Source organism: Macaca nemestrina, chromosome 10 (assembly GCF_043159975.1).
Source record: "Macaca nemestrina isolate mMacNem1 chromosome 10, mMacNem.hap1, whole genome shotgun sequence".
Lineage (NCBI taxonomy): Eukaryota > Metazoa > Chordata > Mammalia > Primates > Cercopithecidae > Macaca > Macaca nemestrina.
In genome coordinates, this window is record NC_092134.1 from 32487216 (window position 1) to 32501132 (window position 13917).

Consider the following 13917-nt stretch of genomic DNA (forward strand, 5'->3'; position numbering starts at 1 on the left):
AGATTGTGCCATCACACTCCAGCCTGGGTGACAGAGCTAGACTCCGTCTCAATAACAATAAATAAATAAATAAATAAATAAATAACTTTCCCAATGTTACCCAAAATTTCATAAAATGAATTTTAGGTTATAAAATTTTACATTCACAAAGGGTTAGGAAAATATAATTAAAATTTTGTCTAAGCTGTTTTTCTTTCCTTTTTTGGAAATGTCACAGGAAATATATATGGAATTAACTGCTTTTTATAATTGCTCTGGTCATGAATGTAGGAAAAAGATGAGTATGCAAGAATATATTCACTGTATCAAAGTGTGAAATTAAAACAGGATTACAGGAATTGAAAATTGGAAATTCCTACTATCAGTCATCTTTGGTGAACATGATGCTTGTATGATCTATAGAATTCTACCTTGATAACCAACAAATTATCTCTATTATCTCAAAGATTATTAAACGTTGAGTCTGGTCTTTCTGGAACAAACATCCAGCATATACAGCAACTTGGGGAAGAAATACTGTTGATTAATGACAAAGCCTTATAATCTCCTGGGTGCAGTGAAATAAATTCCACAAATATAAAGAAAGCATTTTAAATAGTATTCTTCTCAAATTATGAATGCTTCCTATATGCAATTTCCAACATGAATTAAGTGATCAGAGTGTATTCAGAATACTCCAAAAAAGAAACTGAGACCTTGGTATATATGTTTAAATTTTAATACTCAAGAGAACAAACGTAAGTTAAAACAGTATACAAATACTGCTGGCATAAGAAAAGAATATACACAAATTTGGATTCAAATGGGGTCATTATGTGAACCTAACAGGTTGTTAGGATGTAAGAATACATCCTATTCTTACATGTAAGAATACATCCTATTCTTACATGTAAGAATACATCCTATTCTTACATGTAAGAATACATCCTAACAACCTGTTGAAGCCTTTTAATAAAGTAACAGATTTTAAGTCAGATAGATATAAAAAGACTGAAGAAAGAACAGTAATTTTTCCTTAAATTCTCTTATCCATAAAGAATGGCAAACTCCATATGGACAGTAAAGTCAGAGATTATCTAATTTATCAAGGCATTTTGAAGACATAAACGTTAAATACCTACTTTAAGCCCAAACAAGGTAAAAATAAGCGGCATTTCATTGTGCTCCAAAGTTTAATTTTACGTATCAGTCATGTTAACAAATTATAGCAAATAAAAATAAAAACATTTTCCATTTTTTTTTAATTTAAGTTTAATACTCATTTCATTAAACATTAAACACAGAAAAGAATTTACAATATCTTGCACTATTAAGAAGAGATGGAAAGTTTTCCCAGCTTCAACAGTGTAAAAGCTGTTTTTAAATTGTGAAAATTATTAGAAACACTAGCTCTCTAGGAGAATTTCAAAATATATCTGAAAAAACGAATTGTCTTTCGGATATTGTTTATTCAAACAAAACTTTTCGACAGGCGTGATGGCTCATGCCTGTAATCCCAGCACTCTGGGAGGCCCAGGCAGGTTGATCACCTGCAGTCAGCAGTTCAAGATCAGCCTGAACGACATGGTGAAACTCCATCTCTACTGAAAATACAAAAAAAATTACCTGGGCCTGGTGGTGGATGCCTGTAACCCCAACCACTCAGGAGGCTAAGGCAGGAGAATCGCTTGAACCCAGGAGGCAGAGGTTGCAGTGAGCTGAGATTGTGCCACTGTACTCCAGTCTGGGCAACAAGAGCGAAACTCCATCTCAAAAAACAAAACAAAACAACACCAAAACAAAACAAAACCCACTTTTATTTTGGAAGGGTAAGCTACGTATAAATAAAAATTCATTCAACATGAATGTAATTGGAGAAATTCCCTACTGTTGAAAAATAGTAATGTATAAACTGACTTCCAATTATTCAAATAAACCTTTTTTTTTCTTTTTTCTTGAGATGGAGTCTCTCTGTTGCCCAGGCTGGAGTGCAGTGGTGCAATCTCAGCTCACTGCAACCTCCGTCTCCTGGGTTCAAGCGATTCTCCTGCCTCAGCCTCCTGAATAGCTGGGATTACAGGCATGTGCCACCATGCCCAGCTAATTTTGTATTTTTATTAGAGAAGAGGCTTCACCATGTTGGTCAGGCTGGTTTCGAACTCTTGACTTCGTGATCCACCCACCTTGGCTTCCCAAAATGCTGGGATTGCCCAACCTCAAATAAATAATTCTTTGGTTAATTCTGGAATTTTTGTCAGATGCCTGTGGGATACTTTTATTCCTGATCACATTCAACACAAACCTTAGTGTTTATATACTGTAAACAACATAAATTACATATTGTAAAATCTACTAGGATTCATAGGTTGACTACAATTCCATTTACATTCTGCTTTAAGTTCTAAAAGTTACTGATGAAGAAGTGTTATTTGGTTTTATAAGGGAATACTTGATAGAATTCTTCCTGTCTGAAAAGATGCATTAAATATTTCTGATCACTAAAAAGTAAAGCTTCTAGCACCTCTTGAACATTGACTTCACTTTCCAAAGATGTATCTATCATCTCTCTCAATGCCCAAGTCAACAGTTGAGCTAAACCAAGTATTTGGTGACTGTCTCTTTAAAGAAGAGAAGCATCAGTTCTCCCTTGCACTCATCTTTGCCTGCACACATCTTTGTTTTTTATCTGTACTCTTCAGGCAAAAGATCACTTATCTTTATGGAAAGTTTTCTTGCTTTGTAATCTATAGAACATTAGTAGCCAGCTTAAAATGCTTACTCTATGATTGTACATTTGTGTAAACTATTATATTTTTCTTTAGAAAACACATTTTAGTTTAAAACAGAGAAACACAAACCTGAATACTGAATAACCTATAACTGACAATACTGTAAAGTTATTAAAAACACTCTCAAAACTTCTCAAAGTACATTAACAATTTTTAAATAGTCACCATCCCTTAAAAATAAATTATTTACAAGTATCACCTTAGGTCGATGGAGTTTGTGCAGTCATTACATGATCGGGATATGCCTCTTGAGGGTGTGTGCCTACAGTGCAGAAAACCTTGAACATATCTTGTCTACTTGCCATTGGAAAACTGAAGGCAGCATAACTTTATTAAAGAAAATTAACCTAGTTGGAAGAAATTAATTAAAATTGGTATTATGCTATCTAGAGAAAAATTCTTTAATTTTTTAAAGAATTTTTCATGGTAGAATTTCATGATACAATTTTTACATAGCATAACTAAATTATTTCAGTATCATCTTAATTTTAAAGTTGTTAAAACATAATTCTGATGTTTCACATTATTGTAATGTAAAATGTCAGATTTGCACTTATAGGAAATTACATTATAAAAATTATTTTTAATATGCTAAAAGCTACTAAACCAGTTTCCCGTCACATTGCACAACATGTGAAATATAAGGTGTCTAAGTTTTTATAGATAATATAAAAAATTGTTAACATTTGTTTATACTTCAGTAAGTTAATTTGCTGTTTTTTTGTGTTTTTTTTTTTTTTACCAAAAATATTGCTGACAAAATATTACCAATGTAAATATAAGCCACGTGAAACAATCAGTTCCTTCCGATTTGGAAAGCTTAAAAAAAATAAATAATAAGAATTCTACCTAACACAGAGTAATGCCAAGCTAGTCAGCAGCAGTCATGACTTAGTATTGTTGGATCAGGCAATTCTGATCAGAACATTAAATTAGATGCCTTTTGTGGGACAAGTGCCAAACCGTTGTTTTTTTTTTTGTTTGTTTGTTTTTAAACCAAAATGCAATGACCTAATAGTAAGAGCACCATCGTTGATATTAGCAGGTATATGAACTCCATATTTAATACATATTCAAAAATAGAGCAACTATTGTTAAAATTCTTGTAGTGTTAAGTAACTTTTACATTTCCTGCAACAGGCAGATGTTAACAAAGATGCTATAGACTGAAAATCATATACATGTCTCTTATTAATAAAAACCTTGCAGTGATTTTACAACTGTTTGCTTCAGAAGGGCTCCTTCTGAATTCAGACATGTGAATTCTGATGAACCCTTTCCTCATCCCAACCTCCATCCTCACTATCCTTAGTGTCTGCACCTATTTACACAGACACAAACAGGAGAAACTTTTAAGATGTGACGCTGACACATTCACTCTTCTTTTTCTCTTTTTTTATAATGACTATGTATTTATTTTCTAGGTTTCTTACTTCCGGTCATGACGAAATAATGGTCATCATCTTCCTTTTTCTTTGCAGTAGGTTTTTTATCTCCACTATCTGCATCCTTAACAGATAAGGGTGGTTTCCTGGTTGAAGCTGGGGTTTTGCCACTTTTGGGAGGCCCTTTAGTTGAATGCTGGCCCTTAGCGACAGTCTGTGCTGCCTTCGGCGCAGTTTGTGTTTTGGTAGAAGACTGGGGAAGGCTCACGATGGACAGTGGGGTTCGGCCAGGAGACTTCGAGGAGCTGGGTTCTGTCTTCTGAAAAGTACTTTTATTCTGAGGCTGCTTTTTGGTAACTGAAACTATATTCTTATCTTTTGATTTCTGTGTAGCTTTTCCAGGAGAAACTGAGGACACGGAAACTGGCTGATTTAAATTCAAGGCCGATTTAAGTTTCTGTGCTTGGACTGGCCTTGCTTGTGGGGCACCATCGGATGGTTGAGACTGTGTTCCTAGACCCGTGGCTATGTTTTTGGAACTGGATTTTGTCATTTTTGCAGAGGACTGGAAAGAAGGTTTAGGTCTTACAGGTGTATTTGCTTTAGGTAGCTTAGGACCCTTTGAGGATGAATTTGAATGTGCAGCTAAGTGAAATACTGCACTATCTCTGGAAGAAATATGATTATGTTTCAAATACTTAGGTTGAGTTTTTCCAGAACACTTATTTGGCAAAAGTGTGGACTCAGGCAGATCTGTTGAATTCTGGGCTGGAATAACCTTGGCCTTAGGGGTACTGGGGGATGCAATACATTTTCTTGGTGACTCAGATATACAAGGTGCAGTTCTTGGTAAAGCTGGTGAAGAAGTATTTTTACCTACTGCATTTAATGAAGCAAGTGAAGATGATGCATTGTTTGAAGGAGGCTGCGGTTTCTTTGTTATGCCTCTTGAAGACTTGAGCTTGGGATGAGACGATGCTGCGGGAGAATTTGGCAATTTAGAACGGACTGACATAGGGCCCAGATTACCTCCTTTCAGTGAAGATGGTGGCACCAATGCACCTGGTGGACGTCCCTGTTTTTCCTTGCTTTTTGGAACACGAACTGGCATGCTGGGTTTTGAATTTTGTTTCTGAAACATGTTAACTGCTGACAAAGGATTCATCTCAGGAGGCTGAGGTGTTCTGGCGGGCGAATCAGGTACACTTTCATTAGAAACTCCTTTTTGAAATGCTAAAATTTTTTGTTCCAGTGTGGCAAACTGTAATATTCGACAGGGGTCATATTTAAGCAAAAATCCTTGAAGAGTATCCCAGCCTCCACCAACGCGAACCATGACATGTTTTCCATGAAGCATCTGCCCCCAAAAGGAAAATTAAAAGTAAAGCTGTAATACTGTGAGATTTACAGTTACAATTCATTAGCAGTTACAATATGTGATGTCTGTGATCTATGAAATTCAGAGCATTTGCCAACAGCCTCACTACAAATTGACAGTTTCTTTCTCGTTATTAATATAATAAATTTAACTCACATCGAATTATGCAACTAACGATACAAAATCTTCCTATTTGTGGGCCGGGCGCGGTGGCTCACGCCTGTAATCCCAGCACTTTGGGAGGCCGAGGAGGACGGATCATGAGGTCAGGAGATCGAGACGATCCTGGCTAACAAGGTGAAACCCCGTCTCTACTAAAAATACAAAAAATTAGCTGGGCGTGGTGGCGGGCGCCTGTAGTCCCAGCTACTCGGGAGGCTGAGGCAGGAGAATGGCGTGAATCCGGGAGGCAGAGCTTGCAGTGAGCCGAGATCGCGCCACTGCACTCCAGCCTGGGCGACAGAGCAAGACTCTGTCTCAAAAAAAAAAAAAATCTTCCTATTTGTAAGAAAGGTATTTACATATAACTTGCATCCTAAAAATAAGATATCCTGGCTCTGCCAATATATCTCAAGTTGGGTTTTAGGGCCCTGTCCATTCAGCAGGCAAATCTGCACAACTGTATGAGATTACCCACAAATTTTAACTCTAAGTCCTATGCTCTGTGTACTACCACATCATACTGCTTTAAAACAGAAAGCTAATTAAAAGAAAATGCATGTAAATGTTTCTGTATGAGCTAGGTGGAGCTGATGACGTAATAATAATACATGAAATAGAAGAAAAAATGGATGGTGAAATTATATTTTTAAATACTTTTATATTATTTTCCTAAATTGGAAATAAGCCAGCTTCTGTATGAGAAGTGGAAAGGATGATGAACAGGTGAAATTTCAATCTCCTTACCAGCAAAAGGAACAATTAATCAACTGTAGATAGGACAAAGGAGGGAAATGAAAATATGTATCAGCATACTGGTATACATACTGATTCTGTGTCAATGAGAAAAATATTTTCTGTTTAATGTCCAAGGCTTGTATTATTATAAACTGTACAGTTCTTTTTTTTTTTTTTTTTTACTATGGATACTCAATCTTATTAGATGCTTTGTTTTTTCTTCTTATGATGGAAAATTCCTTTTTCTAAGAAAATTTGAGAAATAAGTTCCTTGAGGTATACAAGGATTTTTCCCCTATTATATTCACTGTCTAAATAATCTTAGCTATCCTGAAGTTAGTTGTTTGCTGTGTGATGAGTGTTTACCTAAATTCATTATATACTCATGAAAGAAATTACTCCATTTTCCTTGTACAGTGAAATCCTTCCATTAATAGCATCTTTTCCAATGTCTTTAAAAGTAAAAGGGGAGCAAAAGGTTAGTGAAACAATAAGTCCAATTTCAAAACAGTATTTATGTGTAAATAAAATGTAAATAATGGACTTACTCTTATAAAGAGTATTTTATCCCCTAGTCGGTACCGTCCTTCAGACAAATACTCAATAGAAAATCGATGAGAACAACTACAAGGAGGATCCTCAGCAATATGTTTAACCTAAGATGATGAATAAATAAAATTTAGTGCTTGTTATAAAAAGCATTTTGTTTAAAGTGCAATATTATTTGATAGCCAAGGAAAACCAAACTTAAAAATAAAAATTCTAGGTTCAACGATGTAATCGCTTCTCCTGTGCTTGTTAACAAATATTGAGATTAGACATTGCTAATCTAACATAAAAGCCACAATCTTCCCAGCACGACTTTGTGGTAAAGAAATTCTTATTTTCCCTAGTTTTACCAAAGAGGTTAAACTTGCCTGAGATCATACAGCTAGTAAGTAGCGGAGCCAGGTTTCAGATCCAAACAGCCTAGCTGGTGTCTCTCTGTCTCTCTCTCTCTCAGTGTCTCTCTCTCTCTCTCTTCTATTTTTCTCTCCCTCCCTCCCTCCCTCCCACCCACCCTTCATCTTCGAACACATAACACAGTGAGGTCAATTAACACATTTGTTGAGTTTTGGGAAACATATGAGTTCGTTACTAAGCTTGACTTTGTTTTAAGCCCTGAGTTAATAATACATGTCAAATCAAAGACAGGCCAGTCAGATAAAGGCTAAGTAGGAATTTTCACTTGTCCCTTAACAGTGTGCTAAACTAATATTGTGGGGGAAATATCTAGATTTGCTCAAATTTATTATTAAAATTGGCAGAAACATATTCACATCTATTCTCTCAAGACTGGGTAAAATTCTTAAAATTTTCAATTCAAGGTGCATTTCTCTAAAAGTGCTCTGTTTCAATAGCCTACTAAGGAAATAGGAGTTGGCATGGGGGAACTCTACTTCAGCCAGTCAAGAAGCTTACAGAATTTTTTATTATTATAAATATGTTTAAATAGTAGAACTGCAGTAAATATAAAAACAAATTTAAGAATTATATATTCAAAACATGGAAATATAAATATATTAAGTAAAGATACTTGTTGAAATATCTATGACTGAAAAAAGTCACACATCAGCCACTGTGGAAAATATTTGGCTTTTCCTAAAATTATGTTTTTGAAAAAGGAGGGTCATGAATGTTTTTTTCAATTACTGCCACACACAATTTATCAAAACGAATTCATATAACTAAACTTAGGCATGATATTAAAGAGAGTCTCTTTAGATATGCCTAATTTAGCTGAGCACCAATAGAAATTTATATGATTGTCTTAAATATCTACCTAAATCAAATGAACACTTGTGGATTCACTAGGGCCTGATAAGAAAGGTCCAGAATTTATTTTCCTGTATCATATATTTAACAAAATAATGTGCTTATAAACAAATAGAACTGATTTTCATAAGTCACCCAATCAAGTTTATCTTGTTCATATGCACACGTGCACATGTGCATCTACGTTCATACAGACACACACATCATGCGCATAAAATGGTGAAAAATAAACCGAACTCTGGGAAAGGGCTTACAGTTATTAGAACCATGTTGATACATTAATTAACCAAAGTAATCTGAAAGGAGATATATCTTCTAGTCACCACTTTCTGTCTGTAAAAATTTCCTAAGTATACAGAATTGCAGTTGTATATTTTGTAACAGGACCCTAAATCATGAATCAGATAATAATTGTTCCTTATTTTCAACAAAGATATCTGTAGATCATGTATTTACAGGTAGACATTGAATGTATTCATATAGCACATATATATTTAGAGAAATGTTTCTTTTTAGTTTTCATAACAAGAATGTAGATATAAGAAGGCATATCTTTTCCTTGTTTAAGATACCTGAAGCTCACTTATATTGAGCAGTACAAATCAGCACTAACCCACAATCAGAACAAGGCATGAGCCTAAAAGAAATAAGAGCTGTAGGTAAGAAATGATTTCTTCTGATTTTATTACATAATTTACATCATAATACTGAAGGAAATAGCTAAGGAAATAAAAATAATCTACAAAGGTACTATATTACTATTATTTTCATTCTCATTTCTGTACAGTTTGTCTGTATATACATATTTTACACAAAATAAATGTTTCTTGTTGCTACATATTCTTCATAATGATCACAATGATTATCCTGTTAAGATTATGAATCCTAATTTGCCAAACCATTGCCCTATTTGAGAGCATTTACATTGCTTTCAATTTTTCACCATTCTAAGTCCTAATGCAATAAACACTTTCATTTATGCTACATTTTCCCTCTTCAACTACAATAAAAATGAAAAAGTAATATTTTTGTAGCTCTTAATATTTGTCCATTTCTTTTTCAAAAGTTTACGTCATTTTCCATTGCCAATAGTAAACCCTAAATACAGTTTACTAGAATTTAAAAGCACCAGGCTTCATAATTTTAAAAAATCTTGCTAATGGGGCAAATGGCAAATGGTATTTCATAGCTGTTATAATCTGATTTCCTCAATTATCAGCAAGTTTCGACACTGTGCTATCTTCCTGTGTGAACACAGACCTTGCCCACTTATTTACTACAATGATTTTCTTATCAAACTGTGTAAGGTCTTTATATAATAGGGAAATGAAAACACTGTATTTTCCACTTGATACAAATATTTTTCCAATGTTTCCTTTTTATTTAATTATCATTCTTTAAGGTTACATGAGTTTTAAATTTTATTTTCTACCTACTGCATTCTTTCTGCTTCCCATATTGATATTGACAATTATTATATATATTATATATATATATAATATATATACACACACACACATCAATAGCATAATGTAGGTAGATACTCTGGCCGGATAAAAGAGTTGTTCATTCTGACATGTTCTTAATCTGTCTTGCAAGGTTATCTGATAGTTTTACTATAGACTTTTATTACATTAAACAAAACAATCAAGGCAATACTTTTAAAATGTTTATTAGTAATGATTTATTCATTATTTCTTAATTGTGTATATTTCACACTTGCATAAAATGCTACAGTCCAAACAACAGTCTAAGCAGAAAATGTTCATGCTCAGTTCACCTTCATGGTTCACACTGTAGTCACTGTAGAAGACCCACAACCCAAGGAAGAGCAATTCTATTAACTTCTACCTAATGAACAGATAAAGTTAAGAAGACTATCCAGTTGTAACTTATCATCTAACAAGTTCGGTTATATTCTGGAGGAGAGAATTCTCAAAAAAAAAATAAAAACCCATCAATATTCCCTCCCAACTTTCCCTCCTCCTGTATTCTCCATCTACTGAGAGAAACCTTGGAAATCACCCTAGATTCTCTTTCTCACACAATCAGTCACTAATTCCTGTCAATTCTTCTAACAATTCCTCCTAAATATGTCTTATATTTGTTCCTTTTGCTTCATCCCCATTACTGCTGCTCAAGTTCAAGCTCTCATCTTATGCCTGGATTATTACCATAAAACCAATATCACCTCTACATGACCATGAGAATATTCCTTATAATTTGCAAATCAGATTACAATACTACCAGACTGAAAAAAGAATCAATGAATTCTTGTGGCCTATAGTGCTCTTCATGATGAGTTCCAATCAATTTGCCCCACCACTCCTCAACTACACATTTATTCCTCATCATACACACGCAATAACAAATCACCTTTAAAATATAATGCCCTGAATTCATCAGAGAATGGAAAATAATACTGGTTTATATTCTGAATAAGAAATACTTGCTTTTAAAAATAGCATCACCTGTAGCAAACTAGAAGTGCTTAAAACTATGAGACTTCAAGATATCATGGTCAAAAGAAAGTGTGGCAACTACTTACAGCTTCATGTAGCTCTTCATGCTGACAGCACGATTTTGGAATGATGATGGAATCTTCAGGCCCAGAAGTATTAAGCAAGGTCTCTTCTAACTCAATTTCTTTCTCAAATTTTACTAACACTGGTGGCTCAACCCCATATCTGAAAACCAACCAGGAGATCTGATTATTCAAGCAAAGTTGACCCAGGTACTTGCCGGCACATCAAGATAGATTTTCTTTCTGAAGTAAAGTCTATATGCTCCTTTTCTACCAATTGTTTCACTGGGATATTTGAAAATGCTGTTTAATGTATCATAGATTGCAAAATATCTATATTATAATCCTCACATCATAGCACATATTTGGGTTGCAGGATGCTCCCAATATTCTACCTGGGATCCTGAAAGATGGCTTTCAAATCACCTGGTGAGTAAAGACAGAACTGAAGTAGGTATGGGGGACACCGTGCCTTGGCCTTCTGCCAGATCCGCTCTGTGTTCAGAGGACTTGCTTTGACTTCAACTGCCTTAGACTACATGCTCTTACCCTATCCTTAATCTAAAAAATTGAACAGTAAATGCAGTTTAACAGTAAATGAAGACAAGCTATATTGAGAACTCAGATGTTTACATATGCTCATGCAAACAGAACAAAGTTGATAAAGAAACAAAAAATAGCAAATTAATTTAAAGCAATTTTTTAATTTATAGAAAATAGAGTTCTAAAATTCAGTAGATTTAAAATGTTTATAACATTGAAATTCTGAAATATGGTGAAATACATACCTTGACACAATTCGACCAATTTCAAGAAGACAAAGATACACCTGTCTTGGATCTTTGTGCAAAACTGTGGAAAATAAAACCACTTATTTTATACAGCAAAATTAAGTATGGAAACATATTTCTAGCATGGAAGAAGAGAGTTAAATTAAAAAAAAAAATAATGAAGACAGTGGGTTTACTAGTTCAGAAAAAATAAAGAAAAGGCACTTTTATTTTTTCTACTTATTATCTTCGACAAATTAGTTTAAAAAAAAACCAGCTAACAAGAACAGAATGAAAAATTACCATGGACCTTTATTTGTACAGCATTTAAAGTCTAAAAAATTGAGGGCTTAGTAACATTGCTTATGTTTCAGATCTTTCAACAAGAGATACCATTAAAAGATATATAATACCTCGATTTTATTTTAAGCTATCTTTAGCATTGAATCATGTGTTAATACCTTTCTCAAACTCTTACAAAGAGGAGAGAAAGTACTTCCTAACTCATTCTAGGATGACAGCATTACCCTGATACCAAAGGTAGCCAGATGAAGACATCATAAGAAAACGAAAACCCAGTATGTCTTATGAATATAGATACAAAAATCCTCAAAGAAATACTGGCAAACCAAATCCAGCAGCATATTAAAGGATTATATACCATGCAAGTGTCATTTATGCCAGAAATAGTTCAATATAAGAAAATCAACCAATGCAATATACTATTAGCAGAGTAAAGAAAAAACACACACAATTATCTTATCTCAAGAGACAAAGAACCACTTCACAAAATCCAACCATTTCATGATTTAAAAAAAAAAAAACAGACTGAACAAACCAGGAAAAAAAGGAAAGTTTCTCAATCTGATAAAGGGCATCTAGGAAAAACCCACAGTCATTATCTTTCTTAAAGGTAAAAAACTGTAAGTCTCCCTCTCAAGACCAGGAAAAGACAAGGACGTCCACTGTTATTATTTCTATTCAGCATTGTATTGGAGGTTGTAGCCATGACATTTATGCAAGAAAAATAAATAAATCGTATCTGGACTTGAAAGGAAGAAGGAAAACTACATCTATTAACAGATAACATAGGCCAGACATGGTGGCTCACACCTATAATACTACTAGCACTTTGGGAGACTGAGGCGGGAAGATTGCTTGAGGCTAGGAGTTTGAGATCAGCCTGGGCAACAAAGTGAGACTCTGTCTCTACAATTTTCTTTTTTTTTTTTTTAATTAGCCAGGCATAGTGGCACACACTTGTAATCCCAGATACTCAAGAGGCCGAGGCAGGAGGATGAATTGAATCCATGAGTTCAAGACTACAGTGAGCTATTATCATGCCACTTATACTCCAGTCCTGGGTGACCGAGTGAGACCCTGTCTCAAAAAACAAAGCAACAAAAACTAAACAAAAAAACAAAAAACAGGTAACGTAATCCTATGTATAGAAGAAAACCCTGAAGAATCTACAAAATAACTGTTAGAGCTAATAAGCAAGTTCAGCAAAGTTGTGGGAGATAACATCAACACACAAAAATTAGTTGCATACACTAGAAATGAACAGTATGAAAATGAAATGAAGAAAATAATTCCACTTAAAATGGCTTCAAAAAGAACAAAGTACTTGGAAGTAAACCTAATCACAGAATTGTAACACTTGTACACTGAAAACTACAAAACACTGTTGAATGAAATTCTAAGATTATAAATAGAGATATCTCATGTTCATGGATTGGAAGACAATTTGTTAAGACAGCAACATTCCCCCAATCGACCTGCAGATTCAGTGTAATCCTTATCAAAATTACAACAGCCCTTTTTTTTTTCCAGAAATGGAAAAACTGATGATCCAATTAATATGGGTCTCCACAGGCACAGAAAAGCCTAACCAATCTAGAAAAAGAACAAAGTTGGAGACTCACACCTCCCAATTTCAAAACTTACTATAAGCTACAGTAATCAAGACAGTGTATCACTGGCATAGGGATAAATGTACAGATCAATGGAATGGAAATGAGTGTCCAGAAATAAACCCATACATTTATGTACAATTAATTTCAACAAGATGCTAAGACAATTCAATAAGGAGAGAACAGGTTTTTCAACAAACTGTGTTGGCACAACTGGACATCTATATGCAAAAGAATGAATTTGAACCCCTACCTCCCACCATATACAAAAACTAACTCAAAATAGATCAATGACCTAAAACTAAGAGGCACCAACTGTAACATTTATAGAAGAAAATATAGGTTAAAAATATGTATGACTTTAATTAGGCAACGGATTTTTAGATGACCAAAAGTATGAATAAGCAAAAAAAAAAAAAAAATAGATAAACGTCACCAAAATTTAAAATTTGCATATATCAAAGGAC

General features: G+C 34.2%; 1 protein-coding gene across 6 annotated transcripts in view; it reads right to left on the reverse strand.

The window, feature by feature from the left end:
* Positions 1 to 708: 708 nt before the first annotated feature.
* The window catches only part of LOC105493846 (growth arrest specific 2 like 3), a 55552-nt gene continuing 42343 nt past the window's right edge, over positions 709 to 13917 (reverse strand). For 5 of the 6 annotated variants that reach the window (XM_071071259.1, XM_011761792.2, XM_071071257.1 and 2 more), the window contains 4 exons: positions 11556 to 11619; positions 10792 to 10930; positions 6977 to 7084; positions 3187 to 5510 (listed from right to left, as the gene is read on the reverse strand). In XM_071071259.1, the coding sequence (XP_070927360.1) occupies positions 4182 to 5510; positions 6977 to 7084; positions 10792 to 10930; positions 11556 to 11619 (1640 nt within the window). In that variant the 3' untranslated portion in view covers positions 3187 to 4181. Of the gene's footprint in view, positions 3116 to 3186; positions 5511 to 6976; positions 7085 to 10791; positions 10931 to 11555; positions 11620 to 13917 lie in introns of those variants that run through there. The other variant, XM_071071260.1, reaches the window with a different exon arrangement.